At 45.6% G+C, this 19,703-nt stretch overlaps 1 protein-coding gene across 5 annotated transcripts in view; it reads left to right on the top strand.

Moving 5' to 3' along the window:
* Positions 1 to 19,703, top strand: part of PRKAG2 (protein kinase AMP-activated non-catalytic subunit gamma 2) — a 216,295-nt gene that overhangs the window by 88,600 nt on the left and 107,992 nt on the right. Inside the window, exon 1 of one of the 5 annotated variants that reach the window (XM_048062413.2) lies at positions 14,766 to 14,899. The exons of the other annotated variants lie outside the window; for them this stretch is intronic. Coding sequence (XP_047918370.1) covers positions 14,794 to 14,899 — 106 coding nt within the window. The 5' untranslated portion in view covers positions 14,766 to 14,793. Of the gene's footprint in view, positions 1 to 14,765; positions 14,900 to 19,703 lie in introns of those variants that run through there. 5 annotated transcript variants of the gene reach the window in all.

Here is a 19,703-nt window from a genome sequence, read left to right as displayed (position 1 = left end):
AGGAAGGACATTTAATTGCATTGACAAGTACCTGTACCCTAACGCAATTCATTCCTGCTGGGGAAGTCGTGCAGAGGCAAGCCATCCATCTTATGTTCATCAGTGAACGCCGTTATTTGGGAATCCGGAGCATTTCAGGGGCGCTGTGAATGTTTGTGCTGAACTGCCTGCATGCACGGGGCAGAAGGTTTGGTGTCAGATTTGTTTGCTTAACCTCAGTATAAGATTTCCGTAGCTCTTAACGTTCACGATCTTTTCCCGGATCAGTTTAATGGTGAGTGAGCTGCGTGTAGCAACCTGACCTGACACCTCAGCAGGACGACAGTGCTGCAGTTAGGGGGTTTCTTTCCCTCACCACTGCGTCCCCCACAGAGCCCGATGGGCAGCCCCTGACCCGTGGAGGCTCCTTCTGCCTCCCACCCCACCTGGCAGCCCCCGCACCAGAGGCCAAAACCACCTTTAGTCCATGCCAAAAAAAGCGCCACGTCTAAATGCGACAAGGTCAAGACCTTCTGGACTGGGATGGGTAAGAATTGCACATGAGCTAACACTTAATACTGACCCGAGAGGAGCCGCACGTGGCACATAGTGCCTGTGTTATTTACGATGTGTTTAACGTCTACACGAAGCACCTGCTGCCTTCATGTTTCCTGCAGGAACACTGGGCAGCGTTAGGCACAGAGCAGCCACCTCATGCCAAAGGGTTTCTCCAAGACTGAAGTCACAAACAGCAGCTGGAACACGTAGCCAGGTAATAAATATAGTGCTTTGGCTCAGGGTGTGCGGGTCCTTAGTACAGCAGCAGGTGACCGCAACGCAGCGCTGGCCGAAACTTGTTTGTGAAAGTGAGTTCAAAAATGAATCGACGTAAACATTTAGATGAGTGGTTAGCTGAATTTTTTCATCTTTCAGAAGAAAGCACTGCTGCTGCCAGGGAAGGTAATTAAAGTGCAGCTTCTACCCCTGTGAAAGTCCAATTCTGCTGTCTTACGTGCAATTAAAACAACTGATTTGCTGCAGCTGCCTTTCTGAGAGAGTGGCACAGGGAAAGATTTGACCATTGCATTTGACAACTTATTCTAACACATTGGAACTGTCTCCAGACTTGGCTGCTTAGAGTTAATAGTGTAAATCCTTGCTGAGACATCTATGTTAAGAAGCTGGGTGGCTTGAAAAAATAGAACCTTTTAATTAAGAAAAGCAAAAAAAGAAGAAAAAAAATGAATTTTTTTGAATAATTTCAGTGATATTTGCTCATCACCCATATGATGGTGGTGAGCAACAAGGAATAGCTTCCTGTGTGGGCTCTTAAGAGTTGGTTTTAGTCCTTCAGAGCCAGAGCAAAGCCCTACTTCCTATGCCATCAAAGGCACTCTCACTGACAAAAGCCTCGCCTCATCATGACCCTTCCCTCCTAAAAACATAAATAGTTGGTGGTGAGGATTAGCACCAATCTGACATCTCGTATGCTCACTGGTGTTCACGGAAAGCTTTCAAGCAAACGGTGGGGATTAGTGCAAACCAGTTTGTACAGCTGCCCAGACTGTGTTCAGTCAGAAGCTCAGTCTGCAGAAAAAAAATTGGGAATTATCAGCAAATTCTTACTAGCGGTAAGCAAAGACAGGCAGGGATCAGTGTTCTGAACTTAGAAAAACAATCAAAGCCGGGGCTATGGGGTAACAGATAGGGGCTCTGTTGCAGTGGTTAGGAACATTTTTCTTTTCCATGGTTTCCGTTGTTGTAGAAACAAAGACTGAGAAAGAAGCTGAGATTTAACATTCTTCTTACTTATATCAATGTATTTAATTAATAGCCACCCCTCTGGTATTCCTTAGTGATGGGCCGTAATTCCTTCATGTTTGTTTGACCATTGTGAATTGATGCTCCCAGAGTATCCAGACCACTGGGACAAAGAATGTGTAAAAAACATCACAGTATGAAAAAAAAAAAAAAAAAAAAAAAGTACCATATATGTATGCAGTCAGATAAACCCTGAACTACAAGTCCTTAAAGCCAAGATATTTCTCTGGGGAGAGCAGGAATCCCCTGAAGTTTTGGGGTTGGTGTGGAGCTGCTGTGCGAGGGAGATTTCGTTATGGAGCTTTCTGTCCCCTGCCCCATGGTGATGCATTGTCCTCTAACCACGCACTTTAGGGGTGAGAAAGGGAAATCTCAGATATTTTTTTAAGTGTGTAAATGCTCTTGGGTACTCAAGGATGATAGCTGCTCTGGGATTGTGCCAGCCTTGGGGGATGGTGATGGAGGAGCATTACAGAAGGAGCAATTTGGGGTGAGGCACCTTGTTATGCACAACCACAGAAGGAGCTGGAGGAGGTCAGGATGGCCACGGCCACCTCGGTGATCCAGGAAAGTTTCTGTGGCACCGGGGGGCAGCAAGGTAGAGGACAGGGGGGTGCAAGTCTTTGGGAAGCTGGCCCTGGGTCAGCTCTTGCTCCAGCTGCAGTTTCTTGGCACGAGATTTGTTATTAAGACAAGTCAGTGCAATTAAATCCAATTAAAGTCAAACAAGCTGCTGGTGAGTGTTGGTCAGATGTGTGTGGGGGTGTTGAATCAGGTTTTAGGGATAAGTTTTGAGGCACCAGACGGTCTTCAAGCACCTGTGGAAAAGCAGTGTCTGCCCGCTGCTAGAAGTGTTTAAAGAAGCGATCAGAAGGCCTGTACCTTTCAGGAATCCCACCTCCATCTTCACTCCTTTACTCTCTCGTTGCATTTTGTATTTATGAAGAGCCACGCAGGTGGGAGGGCAGCATTTGTCCGTGCACTCATGCGTGTTAAGTGGGAATCGCCACGCGCCGCCTTCTGCATCTTCAAAACCAGTGAGTGCTCTTACGTCTCCCAGCCACAAGAGGCTTGTGGAAGGCAACAGCAAGAGGCATTGCTACCAAACGAGCCTGGTCAGGCAGTGCTATCATTTTTTCCACTGTGTATTGCTGCGGCTTTGTCCATCCCAGTGTTAAAGCTTGACAAGAAGAGAGGTGGTGTTCACAGGGGCTTGCGGGCATCAGTCAGAGGGAGTTACAATACTGTAGCAGCCCTGTGGGTCTGGGGCACCGGGGTTTGGAATAGGATTGCTGAAAGAGACGAGTCTGGGTGCTGTTGGCTGCTCGTGTATTGAAAGGCGGTGAAGTTATTAAGCAAATAAAACAAGTTGCACTAAAGAAAGTACCCAAATAGCACATCATTTCCTTTGGAAAGTAACCCCACGGTGTGCTGAGATCTGCTGCAGCAGAGCGCAGGGATAACTGTGCATCGTTCCTCACTTAGGAGACATGTCAGGAACCAGACTGGAAAAATGATCTGTAGTGGGCTTTTTAATTCTCTGCCATCTAGCTGCCGGGAAGAGGAGTTTTGAGATTTTGTATATGTGCTTCAGTTCTGTTTCTGTTCTGCCTGAAGCCCTCTCTCAAGTCCCTCCAAATTCTTTACCATAAAAGATTATAAAACACTACAGCACTTCACTAAACGGCATCCAGATCTGTTTCTGCACAAGGCATATTTGGAGCAGGACAGCAATAAAGGGAAAGACTGGGAAAAAATCACTTCCCCCTGGAGTAGCTGGACTTTTGCCATCAGTGAAACCTGGAATCCACCCACTGTAATGAACAATTATCAGGTACTTAATAATGCTCTTTTTTTCCCCAGGATCCACAGGTACCCAGCATAATGACTTACTGTAAGCAGCCCCTAAAAAGCAATGTTAAATCTCTCTGAGGTCTGCTTTGGAGGTCACAGTGAGACGGCTGCGTGAGCCTTGGCAATGGCAAATGCAAAGCATAAAATGCTGTCACTGGGACAAGCTAAAGAAGGAGCTGAGTCTTAATCATATAAACAGATCCTCGTATACTTTCCCCACGATATATTATAAAGTGCTTATATAACTGAAAAGATTAACCTTGGAGAAAAAGAAGGATAGAAAAATATTTTTATGACTTCTTATTTATGGCTTTACTACGGTTGAAGAATTACTTTGCATTTTACAAAGCCAAAAAGTGGGGGAGGAGAGAAGAGGAGAGCTCTGAATAAGTAGAGATATTTGCATGGCTCTCAGAATATTAAAGAAAACCCCAAATCCTGAGGAGTTATTGCTGTCAAATGCAGACGCAAGCAAATCCTTGAACGGAGCAGGGCTCAGTATCCAGGCAACGTCAACATTTTTTGTTAAGCTACTGCCAGCGCCGCTGATGGCTCTCGCCACTTTATGGTCACATTAAAGAAGAAAATGCCTGACATCACTGAAATTCTTAGAAATTAATTTCTCATCCGTCCAGCAGATGCGAGGCTCGGCAATGCACAGCACATGCACGTCTTGCTAAAAGGCAGAGTGTGCAGGGGAAGAAAAACCTTTGGCAAGTGTGTGGCTGGGAGGCCGTGCGGGTGCCTTGTTTCTCTGTAATCGAGGCATTTTGTTTCCCCCAGAGTTTCTTATCCTCTCCCTTGGACGCAGGCACTGGCTGTGCATTAGGGACTTGATCGCATTTGATTAAGAGGTTTATCAGCAACTTCTGCCTCTGTCCTGTAGGCTGCAGGATTAGAGAAGCCCTTTGCCATGCTAAGAAAGCTTCCACCTCTTTTTTCCTCCTCCTGTTTGCATAGCGCAAAACCAAGTGGCTAAATGAGGCTAGGAACCTCGTTAACACACTAATAACACTAAGATGCTAAGGGATGAAGTCTTACAGGGCTGGGGGGGGACACTGAGGGTGTTGGGCCTGCTGGGCCTAGCGCCGTAAGGCTGCAGGGGCCGTGCCGCAGGGTGGGGAAGAAAGGGTCCCCAGGTTGCTGCTGCTTCCCCAAAATACAAGCTCTCTGTGCTGGGTGGTGCTGTAGCAGAGCTGTGTCTTTCCTCAGGGCTGGGAAGTCAGAGATGTGTGTGAAAACCGACTTGCCAGCTGGGTCTCTCAGGCCACACTGGTCTCTGTGTTTGCCTCATCCCAGGCCGAGCCATTGCTTGATTTTGGTGTTTGCCTTTTGAACACACAGGCCAGTGATAGATGTAGTTATCCCCAGTCAAGCAGTAGCCTAATAACAGAGCTGAGAATAAAACTGGAGTCTCCAAACTCCTCACTCAGCCCCGTTTCAGTGCCCCTCGCTCCCCTCCTCTGCCCTCTCTGTCAGTATTTTATTATGACTGGAAACTGCCTACTTGGTTTACAGGAATATGTTGCCTGGAGCCATCATTTCTGTTCCTGTCTGTTAGCACAGAGGTTTTAATATTTTTTGCTCCAGTCACACGCAAATAATACGACTGGCAGACTTGCCAGGCCTTATTGCTAGCTGCCAAGGTGGTGACAGGGACTTTTTTTTTTTCCCCCCACAAATGTGTGTTAAGTAATAATAACAACAAAAGCATTCCATCTGATAGGGTTTTCCAGGCTGTTTTAGGCACCCTTGTCTCTGAGAGCCAGGATCACACCAGTCTGCATCACGGGAAGCTCCTAGCTAGGTGTAGGGCACGTGTCCCTGAAGGCAGAGACACTCGCAGGGGGGGCTAAGGATGCAGGATGCTTTTGGGGAGGACACAGAAATTCAAGAACAGTGCTTTGTGCTGTTAGAGATAACCAGAGCTTTTGTTGCTGTAACACCAGATTTCTGCTTTGATTCTCGATGTGGAATTTAAACTGATTAATTATGTTGCAGCTACTTTGTGTGGTGCTTTCTACTTTAAGGACTCAAGCCTCTACACAAAGGCAGTCCTTGGAGAAGATTTGGGAATCTGATGGCACCGTACAACAAGTTCTGGTCATCCATGGTGCTTGTCTGGGTCATTTTCAAATGAGTTTTATGAGGTGAAAATAGTAGTGTGATTGGCCCAGAGCGTTGCCAAGCTGAATCACCATTAAACAAAATTTCATGGCTCCAGAAGTCTCTTCTCAATTTGAGGCTCAATGTGGTTTAATGAAGTAGGAAAAGATGCTGGTTGGAAGCTAAGCGTTGGCCTGGGAACTGAGTTGAGCTGGGGTCAGCCTGAGAACTTGTACCTGTCCTCTGATTCTTGAGAACCTCTTAAAAATTAAATAGCCAAGGAAGGGTTGCACAAGGAGTTACTGTTGTCTCTTGCCCACTCCATCTCTGGGGCACTCTCCCAGGGACACAATCAATAGCCTTTACATTCCCTTCCCTTATTGGAGCAGTTGTGAAAAGGTTTCAGACTCCTTTTCTCCTGTCTGTGCAGAGTGGCAGGGTTGGATTTTCCAGGAATATTCTCTTAGTGCATTGTTGCTCCCAAGTTTCCATCCCTCCTGCCATCTAGGCATAAAGAAACACACAGAAAGCCTTCCCTAGGTCATGTCTACATTGGTCCCAGCCAACCCACGGAGATTTTTCACACAGCCCTAAATATAGCATCTCTGAACTGAACGCTGTTTGCTATTTTCATGTGCAAAGTGAATAAAGGTGGAACTTGGTACAACCCAAGTCATCCCACGCTGTCCCGTCATCCACTCCCATCCTGCAGTCACAGCAGCTTACCAGCTGGATGCTGTGGATGTGTTGGATGCCTTTTTCCAAGTTACTTGTCTGCCAATTGCATGAATTGGTAGAATTATCAAGACATTGGGGCTGGGATGGCTTCTAGCTCATTGTGGACATTGAGACAGTGCCAACTTTTCTTTACATGTGCTCCATCTCAGTGTTTGTTCCTTCTGTACCCTGGCAGTTTGCTAAGGTCCCTCAATTGCCATGTCGGTAAACTGCGGGATCTGTCTTTCTCACTGTGCTTTCATTTCTCTTAAAAATTCAGTAAAGTTTCTGTGGCCAACAGAATTGCTATGTTTGATCTGGGTGCAAAAATCTCATGGGAAAAAAAAAAAAAGACGGAAAGAGAAACCAGAAAGATGTTGAATGATTTCTCTTCCAGACCTCATGTATGTGATAATGAATGTTTCCTCCTCTACACTTCCATCTGCTCTGGCAGATCTGCAGTAATCTGGGCGACTAATTGTAGTAATCTCCTCGGAGCTCGGGCATGTGAGACAGCCACCTCACGCACACAGCGCTTTAAAGCCGTGTGAACAATGTGTCGTGTTCTTGCAAAGGAAGGAGCCGAGCCACCGAGTCCAACAGATCTCCGTCGCCTTCTCTTCCTCTCCAGCCTCGTGCCAGCCTGCTGGGGGACTTTCGGAAAGGCACTTCTTCCTGGGCAAAGAAGCTGCAAACCCTGATGCTCACCTCCTTTCTGCTGGAGATAAAAAGGTGCTCTGGGAGGTCTAGCTGGTGGTGGTGTTTCCTGAGATGTTCGTCTCAAGCAGTTAGCAGGGCCAATTTGTCTGTTCAATTATTCTTGGCATTAAAGTATGCAATGTGCTTGGTTTCATTCCCTTGCTTGCAAATCACGATGCTTCAGAATCATTAATTCATAGAAAAAGGGTTACAAAAGGTAGGGGTAGAAAAATGAGGACAGATCTTAGGATTTTGTGCAGTTGTGTTTGATTTTTTTTTTTCCAAATCCTTTGTGTTCTTTGTTAACTAGCAAGTGAAGATCTGCTGTATTTGTTACGGGTGGCTTGAACAAGCAGACCAGGGGAGCTGGCTGCACTGCAAAGATGCCACACGGGGTGAATTTCAGTGCAGCCCATGCCTGCGCATGGTGGATTCCTCCCTTTCTGCTGTAATCCCCTGGCTGGAGCAGTCCCCCTTTGTAATGACAGCACAGGGTTGGATGATCCATTCGGAATTTCCCCTTTTGGCATCATGCCTGTGTTTAGTTCACAGGATTGGGATCTAGGCCAGCGTGATGTCCTCGGTGGTTCATGTAAATTTGCAGTCAGCAGCTATACAATAAGTAGGCAAAGTTCCTCCTGTAGGTACCTAGGTTTGTCATTGGGATTTTGTGAGCGTAGAGTTTGCGTTCAGTGAATAATTTGGATCATCTCCGGTCTACAGAGTTTGAGTTCAGAGACTAATTCAGATCATCTCTGGTCTACAGCTACAAGACTCTGCTTTCACTGTCAACAAAATTATGTTGTTAATAGCGAATGGAAAATGTCCATTCTGTATAAACACCACATTAGAGGCCATCTGTAGTAATTTGAGCATGGTCCTCAGGTTCTCACTCATCACCACAGCAGACAAGGGCAGGAGAGGCAGCATCTGGAAACTCCTTCGCCCTTTGGAGACTGGAGGTTGGGAGCTCAAGGGGAAAGGTTTGTCCCCCTGGAATTGGCTGCCATCTTGCAGCTGAACACAATGAGACCCCTCTTCCATCACTGAAAAACTGGAGCATCGTCAGTGATGTTGCTGGAGCCAGGAACGAGGAAGGCTTCTCCAGTGCTAGCTTCTAGCTAAGCATTTTGCTTTTCAAGGTGTGGTTCAATTTTCTCTTTAGTCAGTGTTGTCTGTGTTGTTTCACATGTCTAATAGGATGCTTGTCACCATCTCTAATTTTATGTGTATAATATATTTAGTATATTGTATCCACTGTGGCAGGGGAGGGGATCGTTTGTGGGATGACTGTCAACCCCAAAGTTGCACTGTCTGCATTTTTTATTGTTAGGGAACACTGAAGATTATTTTCAACCTAAAATAGCAGATAATAATAATGCCAAGCCAGGAAAAGAGTCTGTTTGTCATCTTATTTTATGTGTAAGTAAATTTCTTGGCTTCTGCTGTCAGATTCGGCTGCTTTTTGTGGGGAACAGAGGGATAGAGAACTTGAAATGACTTTGAAATCTCAACTCCCTGTCTACATTTTAGGATGAGGGCATTGCTTCACATGTGCGTGTTTGTCACTGAGAGCTGTATTTTATGATAACTGTGCCAGCACAAATGTTTAAACTGCAGTAAATGTGTGTGAAGCTGTTTTATTGGTAATGTTCTTACTAGCTCATGAATTGCAAATGTAGGAGCTGTGCCTGTGCAGGGAAGGGATGCTGGCTGGGTTAGTGTAAGGCTGATGTCTGAGGATGTCCCCTAAGGTAAAATCAGTGGAGGACTATGTTTATGTGAAGTTTTGGTGCTGTGATTTTCAGCCTCCTGTGTTTTGGGGTGCTCATTATGGGATATTGATATGGATTTCACTCTTCGGGTGCCGGCCACCCCTAATGTAGGAGTTTCTTGAAGTCATTTCTGCCTCTATTCATTTGCTGTCATTCAGTTTGCAGCCTATTCAGTGCTGGCTGAAAGAGCTTTTCTGGCGTTTAAACTGAAGGGGATGTTTTGTTCAGCCCCACAATGCCCAGTACAACTTGAACGCACTCAGTCTGCTCTGTCCTGCACAAGCAGTGAGGAACTGGAAAAGAGAAAAGAAGAAGAAGAGGACAAAAAGGGGATATGTGAGTTCCAGTGAATCCTACCTCCGTCTCAAGGCTTTGTGGGTGGACATGGTTGAAAGACTTGATCAAAGCAAGGAGGAAGAGAAGCAAGAAGAGATGAGAAAAGCACGAGTGGAAAAGTATTTCTGAAGAACTTCGTTGTCTCTACTATTTTATTGCAGAAGTTACTGCTGAGATATTTTCCTTTAGCTGAGAACTTATTAAATTTTAGGAGCTGCATTTGTCACACCAGACATCCTGTAATTACTGGATCAAATACTGTTTTGCTGTTTTGAGCACAGCCAGATTGTAGCATGTATAAGAACAGCTCCATTTTTCACATTGCAAACTGAAATTGCCAAGAAAGGGAGTGCTGCAGACATATGCCCCACGGTTTTTTAGTAGGATGGGGGGAAATGATAAAATTATCATATTCATCAGTCCCAAATCATTGGTCTTTTGGGGTAGGTGTTCTGAGCCTTACTAGAAATCCACTATGCCAACACTACAATCACCATTACTCCTACTCCTGCTGGTTCATATTATAAGCTCTGGAAAGGTAGGATAGAAAAACACGACAAAGACGCCAGGATGTAATTTATAAGTAATTTACCAAGTGATCTGGGGAACCCAGAGTGCACCTGGGGGAATTCTAAAAATAAGTAAAATTTAACTTTCAGATTTTTCAAAACCAATTTAGTGCCAGCCTGACAGCTTCGGAGATTGAAATCTTTCTTAATGTACAGTGAAAGCAGCATGAAGTATTATTAAAAAAGGGGATAAAGACAAAAACTCATTACAGTGAAACACTTGGTTATGATTATGGAAAGTAATTGAGCCCAGCTTGGAGTCATAAACTTGCAATTCTTTTATGGGGTGTGAGCTGGACTTGGACCAGATGGAGAAAGTGGTAGTTTGTATTTCCCTTTGAAAATGCAGGCTTGTATGGTCTGTCCAACTGGTGTGCAAATGTTGTTCGGCAAACATACTCTTTATTATTGTGCATTGCATCACTTCTAGTTTTGAGCTCTTTTTTTTTTTTCTTTTTAATAGCAGAGGTCTCTTTTACACATTTCTCTGTATGTTATTTTGAAATACTTTCCAAAATTGCTCTTTATATGAAATACAGTTGAAGTTAAAACCAGTCTGGTCTTATGACGCTTGTTACATGTCCCGGTACCGGTGGCAATAATAGGAAATTGTAATTCTGAGAACATCTGCCTGTAGAATTGAGAAGAGAGATTTAGAAAAATTCCAGTTTAGGGAAATTTTTAAGGAGAACAATGTAGAGAAATGTGATGCATGTAAAAATGCAAATGTGAATCATGTTTTGCTCTTCTAAGGGTGGATCTGACCTTTCTTTGGTTTCTATGAGCAGTGACAAAACCAGAAGAATTTCTGAACATGGAAAGTTTCAGCATCAAGGAAAGGGAAATACTTGGGTTTGTTGATTTGCAGTCTGCAGCCAGATGAAGCTTTAATTGTCACATATTCTTTTTAGCCTTCCCATTTTAAACCAAAGAAGATCTTAAATCTGGAGGAGGAAAACATTGCTTTCTTTTCATTTTCATGCAGGCAATACCCAATAAAACTCACTGTTCCCCCTTACCTGCCCTGCGCTCTGCTGCTGCATTTGTATACCTGGTTAAATCTCTATTAAAAAGGCAAGTGGGGAAATGGTTCCAAACATCAGCACTCCGAGTATTTTCACCACAGCACAGAATTTACACCCCTATGAGATGGATGAATCAGGTCATGTCTCAGACTCTGAGAGGTGGTCAGACAGCCCGTGCTGCTTGCGCTCAGTTCCTGAAATGCCATTTTCCATATTTCCCATCAGGGCAGGAGACCAAATCTTAACAAACCCCAGTTCTACCTCACTGAAAAAATCTTTGCATAGCATTCAGGGGTGGGAATATTTTGCTATGTTTGTGCCTGAAGAGTCATGTTAAATTGCTGATGGGGTGGTGGGATACACAAGGTGCTTTTCTCCTGAGAGAAGAGGAACTGGAAAGCAAGGAGCATCAAGAAGAGGCCGTGGACGGGGCTTTCTTGGGTTGGATTGCAGGCAGCTACTGCCATGAGACTCCTCTCCTTATGTGGCCTCATGCATCAAAGGGAAAAATAGCAGAAGGCTTGTCTCTCTAGTTTTGCGTGCTGCAGCCTCTCTTTCAAAAAGAATACAGCTGGTTTAAGGGGATGGAGGGCTGGGTTGAGCAGGGGAGGGTGTTGCAGGACAGGTTGGGAACACAGGTGGTTGACGGGGCCAAGACCGACGTTGGTGTAAGGGAGTTTTGCAGAAGTGGGGGCCTTTTTTAGCTGCAGAGCCTTTTTTTGGGCTCTCTTTTAGACCTGACACTGGGCCGTCGAGGTAGAGCTTAGAGGAACAGCGGAACAGTGTAAGTGGAAAGGGACAGTGTAATTCTTCTACATTAAAGAAGCACGATGTACTATAACTAATTTGGGAGCCTTTAAAGTAGCTTGACAAGAGTCAATTTCATGGTTGTTTGGAAGGGATTTGTGTTTTCAGTCTCCAGAATGTAGATGGCCCCAAAGGAGCTCTTTGAAGCCCAGCTTTTTATTATTAGTTTTATAAGATCCTTCCACTAGAGTCATTAAGAGGATGTAGTATCTGGTGTAAATATGGTAGGATCTGTTAGACCATTAGCTGTGGGAGACAAAATGATCATACTCAAAACACTTTGTGCTTTTTTAACAAATTACTGTGAAATTCGGTTGTTAAACACTATTGTTTCATTTTCTGGTAGCTCTGTGCAGAAACATCAGGGTCTCACTGCTTTCCTTAATTAGGGGGAATGAGCCCTCCTGGTGCAACGGCCCTGCATGAAGAGGTCACCAGTTACTATTTATCGTTGGCCTCTACTAAAACGGGGGTTGTTTCTGTGCTGAAGCAATACCAATTTTTATCTCATTAAAAAGGGATTTACATTTTTTGGTTTCTGATGACATTAAGCTCTTCTCAGCAGTCCTTTGGCCACTGGAGGAGGAGGAATGTTTTTCAAAGAAGGGGAAACTTGAGGTCCAGATTGCTTCGGTGTTGTGGGCAGCATTGCTTGTGTTTTTGGCTAAGTAAAGACTGGAAAGAGAACTTGATAACTGTCTTCAGATATGTAGAGGGCTGCTCCAGAGCAGAAGGGAACAATCTGTTCTCCGTACGCACAGTGAATAATACAAGAAGCAGTGGGCTTAAATCGCAGCAAGGAATAATCAGTTTTGCCGTTGGGGAACTGTTTCTCAAACAGGAAAGACTTATGAAGGTCATAACTCTTGTGAAAGTGGGTTGAGAGCTGGCCCATGACACGTGCCCTTGGGGACAGCCGGAGCTTACCCTACTAGGGCTGCTGACCCAGTCGTGGTGCCACCAGTGGGGCAGAATGAAGGGAAGGGACAGCGAAAATCATGCTTGCAGAAGTAAATGTGATGGTCACACAAGGCCAGACAGGGTGGGAAGAGCTTGACACTTGTTACAATTATGCAAAGAAAAAAATAATGAAAAAATTTAGGTAGCACCAACACTTTCTCCTCCCAATCCCTAACCACCTCTCATTGCTCCCCCTGCTTCCCCTTTGCACTGGGTGAGCAGTGAGCCCCAAGGGAGCAGCTGGAAAAAGGTTTTGATTAAGCACTGATATGTTAGGCTTTTTTATATCAAAGTTTGTTACCTGATGTAAAGCACTTCACATGCAGACCTGAAATGTGGCTAGGGCCATGAAGGTAGGGGTGAAAGGAAGTAGGAGACAAGTCAGGAGGGGAAATGCTGGGAAAAAAAAAAATACTTAAATTTTAGCTCCTTACATGGCTATTATGAGAGCTGTGTCTGCAAGATGATGTCTTGTTAATTTCATTTATTCTTTTGTTCGATAGGTGGAAGGACAAAGGTGCCCTCTGTAGAGACTTCTTCTGTGTTCTCCATAGGGTAGACTGAGGGAAGTCCCTGGTAGCTGAGGATGCCAGAGGGCTCTGCTGTCACCTCTGCACCTTCACTCTGGGTCCCTGAAGTCCTGGGACACGCTTGCATTGATGCCTTGGTGACAATGATCTTTCTGGGAGACCAAAGCTCACAAGAAATCTGTACTGATAAAGGTATTTTCTCCAGTATTCATGGCCATTTTTTTCTTTTCCTTTCCAATGACATTAAGTCCCACGAGCAATCATGAGCACAAAGAAAAATCTATGCTTCTTTGGAGAACTAAAAGGTGATATAACCTTTAATTCTTCCTAGGAATGAAAAAGATAAGATTCTCATTACTCTAGATTACAAGACGAGGGGTTGGTTTTAGAAAGCTCTGAGCCTCAAGTTCTGGTGATATCCAAAGGAAAGACTGGCACTCTGTGTCTTCAAGGTAAAGCTTTTTATTTAACAGAACTTTTTTCTGCAGTCGTAGGAAGGTTGGCTGTGATAGTTTGACCATGCCTTGGGTTGTGCCTGCTCCCCTTTCCACCTGCTCGACATCTAGCCCACGCTGCTCAACCCTTTCCTAAAATAAACAGCTCCAACCTTACGGACTCAGCGCCTACTGTAATACACCCCTGTCCGTAGGGGTGAGCAACAGCGTTGTGAATGCTTGCCTGATGGAAAAGACTACAAAGCAGATTTCACTTGTGTTGCAAACAGCCGTCCTGTGTTTGCAAACAGCAGCTTTGACCAAGGCAATCTATGCAGAGCATATGGATATGCATAACACAGGGAGGGCATGTCACTGGAGAAAGTCCAGCCCACAGCTCCGGCTACGGTTTCCAGAAAGTATCAGCCTTCTTTTTATGAATTGGCAGCCGCTCGTTCCCATTAAGCCGTTAGTCATTAGTCGCAGAGGGCCGGGCGCTTCTGAGCTCATCGATAGGCAGCTGGGCCGGGCTGTCCCTGTGAAGACCTCGCGCACATGAATCAAAATAGTTGGGTGATGTCATGTCACGGTGTGAGTGTGCCCGGGCCGCCTGGTGCCAGGAATTGTCTGTATAGGGGTGGTTTCCTTTTACAGCCTTTTTAAAGAGTCATCATGCCGAGCTGCACATGACAATTCCCTTCAAGAGGGCTTGTGGCGCCTTTGCACAGTTAGTGTTTTCTAAACGGGGGAGCTTAGCAGGCGCTCGCTGACCCTTTCCGCATGAGCTGATCTGCTGGGAAATGTTGTTTCACTCTCTGAGGCTTCTGACGGCCACCAGCTGCAGGCTGGGCAGACTTTGAGCCTCTCCCGGTATCCGCAGCCGCTCGCAGGCAGTTCCTGTGCGCTGGGATTAAGGCTGGAAGTGCCTTGCCTGCAGGTTTTGCTATCCTGCTGGGGAGCCTCCCTCCACCAAGATTACAATCAAGCACCTTGAGGCTGAATTTCCAGCAAGCTGCCCGTTTTTTTTGTAACCACACGGTCTTCCTGGAGTTTTATTTTCTCGCACGTGGGCATTGGGTACAGGGGGCACCTTTCCCTGCCCCTCGCTCTGCCTTTGGATTGGAGCTGTGAGTTTTTTCTTTGATATTGGGCATGACCGACAGCTGCTGCTGCGTGGGCGCATGCTGCAGCTCATGAAGCGTTTTGGGAGTTTTAGAGGGAGCAAGAAGAGAAAGGAGCAGTGCAAAACCTTGGAGAGGCGCCGGTCCGATCCTCGTGGCCTCTTAGGTAGGGCCCGGCGGCGCGACCTGTCCAGAAGGCAGAGATGCCGGTCTTTGGGAGAGGGCAGCGTGGGGTATCGGGTAATCGAGCAACAATTTCGTGCTTCCTAATTCCACTGACTGAACTGTGCAGTTGTTGTATGGGGATTAGTTATATGTTACTTTGCACCAGGGGCGAACATCTGAGCTGACACCTGTAGCACACAGAAGTAAGCTTTAGGAAAGGAGTGATGTTACAGTAAACCTCACAGTAAACTCTATGAAATCCATTCAAAAGGGAGTGTTGACTGTATATTTCAGACTAATGTTATTTTCATACAAAAAGAGCAACTAAATGCTAAGTTAGGGGCTAAAATTGTATATTGAAAGATGAATTTTAAGTAGAATAAAATTGCATATTGGTCTGATAAGTAATTCACTTAAAAACCCATCTTTCTGTTCCTGCAGGCTGTGGTATAGTTGCATCTGAGGTGCACTTAGGGACCTTCTTCTGTTAATCAAAAACTTTTCCTGGTCACTGAGTGAAACTACAGTGCAGGGGCTGAGTTGTGTGTGTGGTTGCCCAAGGGCCATGATTTCTGCTGAGCGATTGTGTCCTGTGACCAAGGGGTTTAAAAATGATGTTACACTGAGTCAGCCAGATCACGCCGAGGTTAGAGAGGCTGACTCGTACAACGGGTCTGCAAGGCTTTTTTTTTAATGTGGTTTATTGGTCAAGAGTCACTGCATTAAATCCAGAGGGATGAGGAAGGTATGAGTTGTGTTGGACCATATGGAGGGTGCAGAGAGGTGCACACAGATGTGGTGATGAAGAGTTGCTATTGATGGATGGGTGACTGCCAATCCAGAGAGCTTGTTTTTCTATTATATAATGTTTTGGAATTTATTTAGTGGCCAATTGTGATGTTTTTAAAACATCCTAGGAAATGCTTCTCTTTTTTCCTATTTTTAACAATCAAGTGTTTTTAAATCTAAGTTGCTGAGGCTTGTTCTGCATTGCCCTAAAACAGTCTGAGGGTTTCTGCTGGAGAGCAAGTAAGGTCAAGTTGCTGTGAGTGAGATACGACCCAGGTCCTTGGAATGTCACGGTGTTGGTGAGATGCACAAAGACAGGTAACAGCCTCTGTGCAAGAAAAGGGAAAGATCTGGCTTACAGATTGCCCAGATCCACAAAAATATTCCCAAAGTTTTGATGAAAACTCCTAAATTCCCACCTGGGCAGTAGCATGTGTGCTATTTGTTGACTGAGTGATTAATGGCACTTTGAGTCACTAGCTGACCCTCTTCTTTTGGTTTCATCAGTCAGATGGGAATAGTTAGCATCTGCAAAAGGATTCACTGCAGGTAGCAACAGGTGTGGTTACAAGTCTGCTTCCACAGAGTCTAGCTCTAAACCCTCTGCTTATCATCCTCCATGGAGAAAATAATTCATCCTGCCCCAAGAGTTCTGGCTATGTGAACCTGTGATGTTTGTGGCAGTTATAACCAAACTGGTTGAAAGTGTAATGCCAAAAATGCCAGGCTGTGTTTGGGTTCCTCGGTGAATAGTTTATAATCCAGCAGCTAACTAGCATCCTGACTAGCTCCCATAAGTAGTTTTCGCCATAAATCCAGAGTGTAGCCCACTCTGGTGGTATGCCGGCAGCTTTAGGCACAATTCACTGCACAGTATTTGCTCTACACTATTTTCATCTGCTGTTCTTGTAAAGCATGGCTAGGTCAATTCCTTGCATCCATGGTCATCATGAATGGAGAGCCACCAAGCCACAAGAGTGGGGAAAAAACAATCAGAGATGTCTGTGTTCCTGCCTCCCCTGGATCCGTTGCTGCTTGGATTGCCTTTGCCATCCCAAAGGAGCCTGGATTCCTTTTGGGAAACAGGCTAACACTTGCAAACGCTTTTTTGCTCTAAACAGCCTTAAATATTTGCAGGAAAATATCACAACAAAAGCTTTGCATTATTTACTAAGTTTAGTCTGTACCGTGTTGCTGTTACGCTTTGCTAAACACTTTCTGAGCAGCTCTCAAAGGAACAAAAGGCACTGTGAAGGTTTTATGATCAGCATTATCTGCGTGTTGGAGCATCTGCAACAGGCAGACGTGGGGGCTCATCAGGTGCTGTCGTGCACGGGTGCCTTCCTCTTAGCTGCCAGCTCTCAATGTGGATGAGAAGTGCATGGTGGCAAACCAGCATGCGCTTTCCCATCTCAATGGTGCAGGTGTGACCTCAGGGAGCATTTTGGACTGCTAGAGTTGATGGCAGGCATGTGTCTGCTTCTGAATGGGCTCCCATCCTTTCTAGAAAAGGGGTGGAAATGGTACAAAGAGGAAAAAGTCCCCTGATGCCTTAGAAAGGGATGCTCTGACACCTGGACTAACTGAATCTGGGATTTCTGATTTTACTTGACAGAGAGAACATAGAGGGGTAAAGGAAAAATGTGTGAGGGAGCACCAGGTGTGATGGAGAGCAGGGAGAGCAGTGGGACGAAAGCAGAACTCCCTGAGCATTGCTCTTGGAGAGGGGCAGCCAGTGGGGAGACCTCACTATCCCATCCCCACTCCACTGAACAGCAGGAAAAGGATATGATTTTGGCAGGGCTGAAGATGGGGATCACCCTAAATTTATGTGACTTCTGAATCCCTTGGCAGAGTTCCCTTCTCCCCATTGCAATCGCTATTGTCTGGGCAGGAGAGCCAATGGCTCCTGCTACAGTGTGGCTTGTCGTAATGGATAGGCACATGGCATTGCTGATGGGGACAACTTTCTGGCCCCAGTGAGGCTAATTGCTCTGCCCTTCAGAGGACACCACCCATTCTGTGAAGGATTGAATAACACATGCAAAAGGTGTGGTGTTAGAAGTGTTTCTTCCCTGCTGGAGCCGCAAGCACCCAGCGCAGAAACCTCTCTGATGCACAGTCAGAAGCAGTGAGCCCTGGAGCTGCCACCTGCCCTGGTGTTTCGCCTCAAACTGCTCCATTTGGAGACTTTTGGCCTCACTGAGCTGCCCAGGAGCTGCCAAGCCTGTTCCTTGCTTCTCTCTGGATGTGTCTCAGTGGAGTTGAATCAGCACCCAAAGACTCCTTCCTTACAACTTGGTCGGCCTGGTATCATTTAGGTCTAAATTAGGGCTAAATTAGGAGTTTCCCTGCTGAAATTGGACTCAGACCCTGTACACACAAGTGCAAACATGCTTCAGCACCCCCATTACATGAACCTGTCTGTTTTGGTGTGAAGGGCAGGGGCACATCCCTGAGTCACGAGGAGATGCTGTGTTTTAGGACAGCTTTAGCAGCTGCGGGGCTCAGCCTGTGTGGAAATGCCTTCCCTTCTTGGTCAGAAATCATATAATCACCTAGGCTGGAAAAAAGATCATCAAGTCCAACCATCAACATGACCTATTGAGTCCCGACACCAAACCACGTCCCCCAGTGCCACATCCACACGTCTTTTAATGCCTCCAGAGATGGGGACTGCACCACCTCCCTGGGCAGCCTGTTCTAGTGCCTAACCACCCTTTCCATCAATAAGTTCTTCCTAACGTGGAATCTAAACCTCCCCTGTTGTGACTTGAGGCCTATTATTACCTGAGTCCTGTTGTGACTTGAGGCCTGGTGCAACGTGAGGCCTGGTGTGACTTGAGGCTTGGTGCCACTTTGAGCCCACACCGTGCCACCCATATTTAATGTGACCCATGATGGGGTCAGCTTGGAGAAGGGTCTACATGCTCATAGGATTTCCAAGTGCGAGTGGAAACCTAAGCGATGCTTCTGTGTGGCTCACAGCACCATTTATTGGCACAAGCCAGGGTGCAGATCATTGTGCTGAGAGCAGGGACAGAAAACACGAAAAAACTTCTGGAGGAACAAATGGGCGTGAAGGGGTTGCTGCCCATCCAGCAGCTGTCGTAAAAGCACTGAAAACAAACAAACAAACACCAACAAAAAAAAACTACCAACAACAAAACCAAAACCAAATTCCTGTTGCTCCATAAAGGCAGCTAAAGCTGTCAGTAGCAGAGATCGGGCATGAAAAACTGAGACCACTTTGGTTTGTTAATGGTTTTCTCTACTGGTTTTCATGCTCTGTTGAGCTGGCAGTGATTTTAGAAAATGTGTAGCCCTGGCTGATCAGTACTGATTAATCTTGTACTGCAGAGAGCTCTGAGACCTGGAAGCTGTGAAATTTCAGTGGCTGGTTTTCAGGAAGCAGAAAAGCAGTGACAAGAAGCATGGTGAAATGTCTGAGGCCTTTTTTTTTTTTTTTTTTAACCATTTTCTGCCTTCATGTGGTACCTGTGCAGCTGCTTTCTATAAACACTCTGCTTTGAAACATTCTTAATATGGGGAGAAGGACTGTTCTGGTGAAGCAGTAAAATCAGCAAGGTGTTTTCAATCAGGTATTGGTAAATTAGGACAGTAATAAAGCCAGAAAATCTCTTCTGTTTTGGTGGAAACTGAATTGGAGGAGCTGCAAGCAGTGCGGTGCCCCAGCTGGCATGGAGCTGGGCAGCATCCTTCCTCTTAAAGGAGATGCAGACTCGTTGGCCTCACAATGAGTTGTCTGAGAATGCAACTTCTCCAAGTAATTCATTTTCAGAAATTAAGTTATTTTTCTTTGAATGGAAGGTTATAGACCTGAGAATACAGCAAGTTCCCATGAGGCACCAATTTACAGATTGCAGGTCTGTGTTGCTAGTTTGGTCCAAAATACTTACATTCCTATAAATGTGAGAATTGCTCAGCATTGACATGCTGCTGTCAGCGGTGTGTCCATGGGTGAGAGCAGCAGGATTGGCCTCCCTTTGGGCAGG

This window comes from Anser cygnoides, chromosome 2, assembly GCF_040182565.1.
Source record: "Anser cygnoides isolate HZ-2024a breed goose chromosome 2, Taihu_goose_T2T_genome, whole genome shotgun sequence".
Taxonomy (NCBI): Eukaryota; Metazoa; Chordata; class Aves; order Anseriformes; family Anatidae; genus Anser; species Anser cygnoides.
Note: the sequence above shows the minus strand (reverse complement) of the source record. Positions and strands in the feature narration are given on the sequence as shown.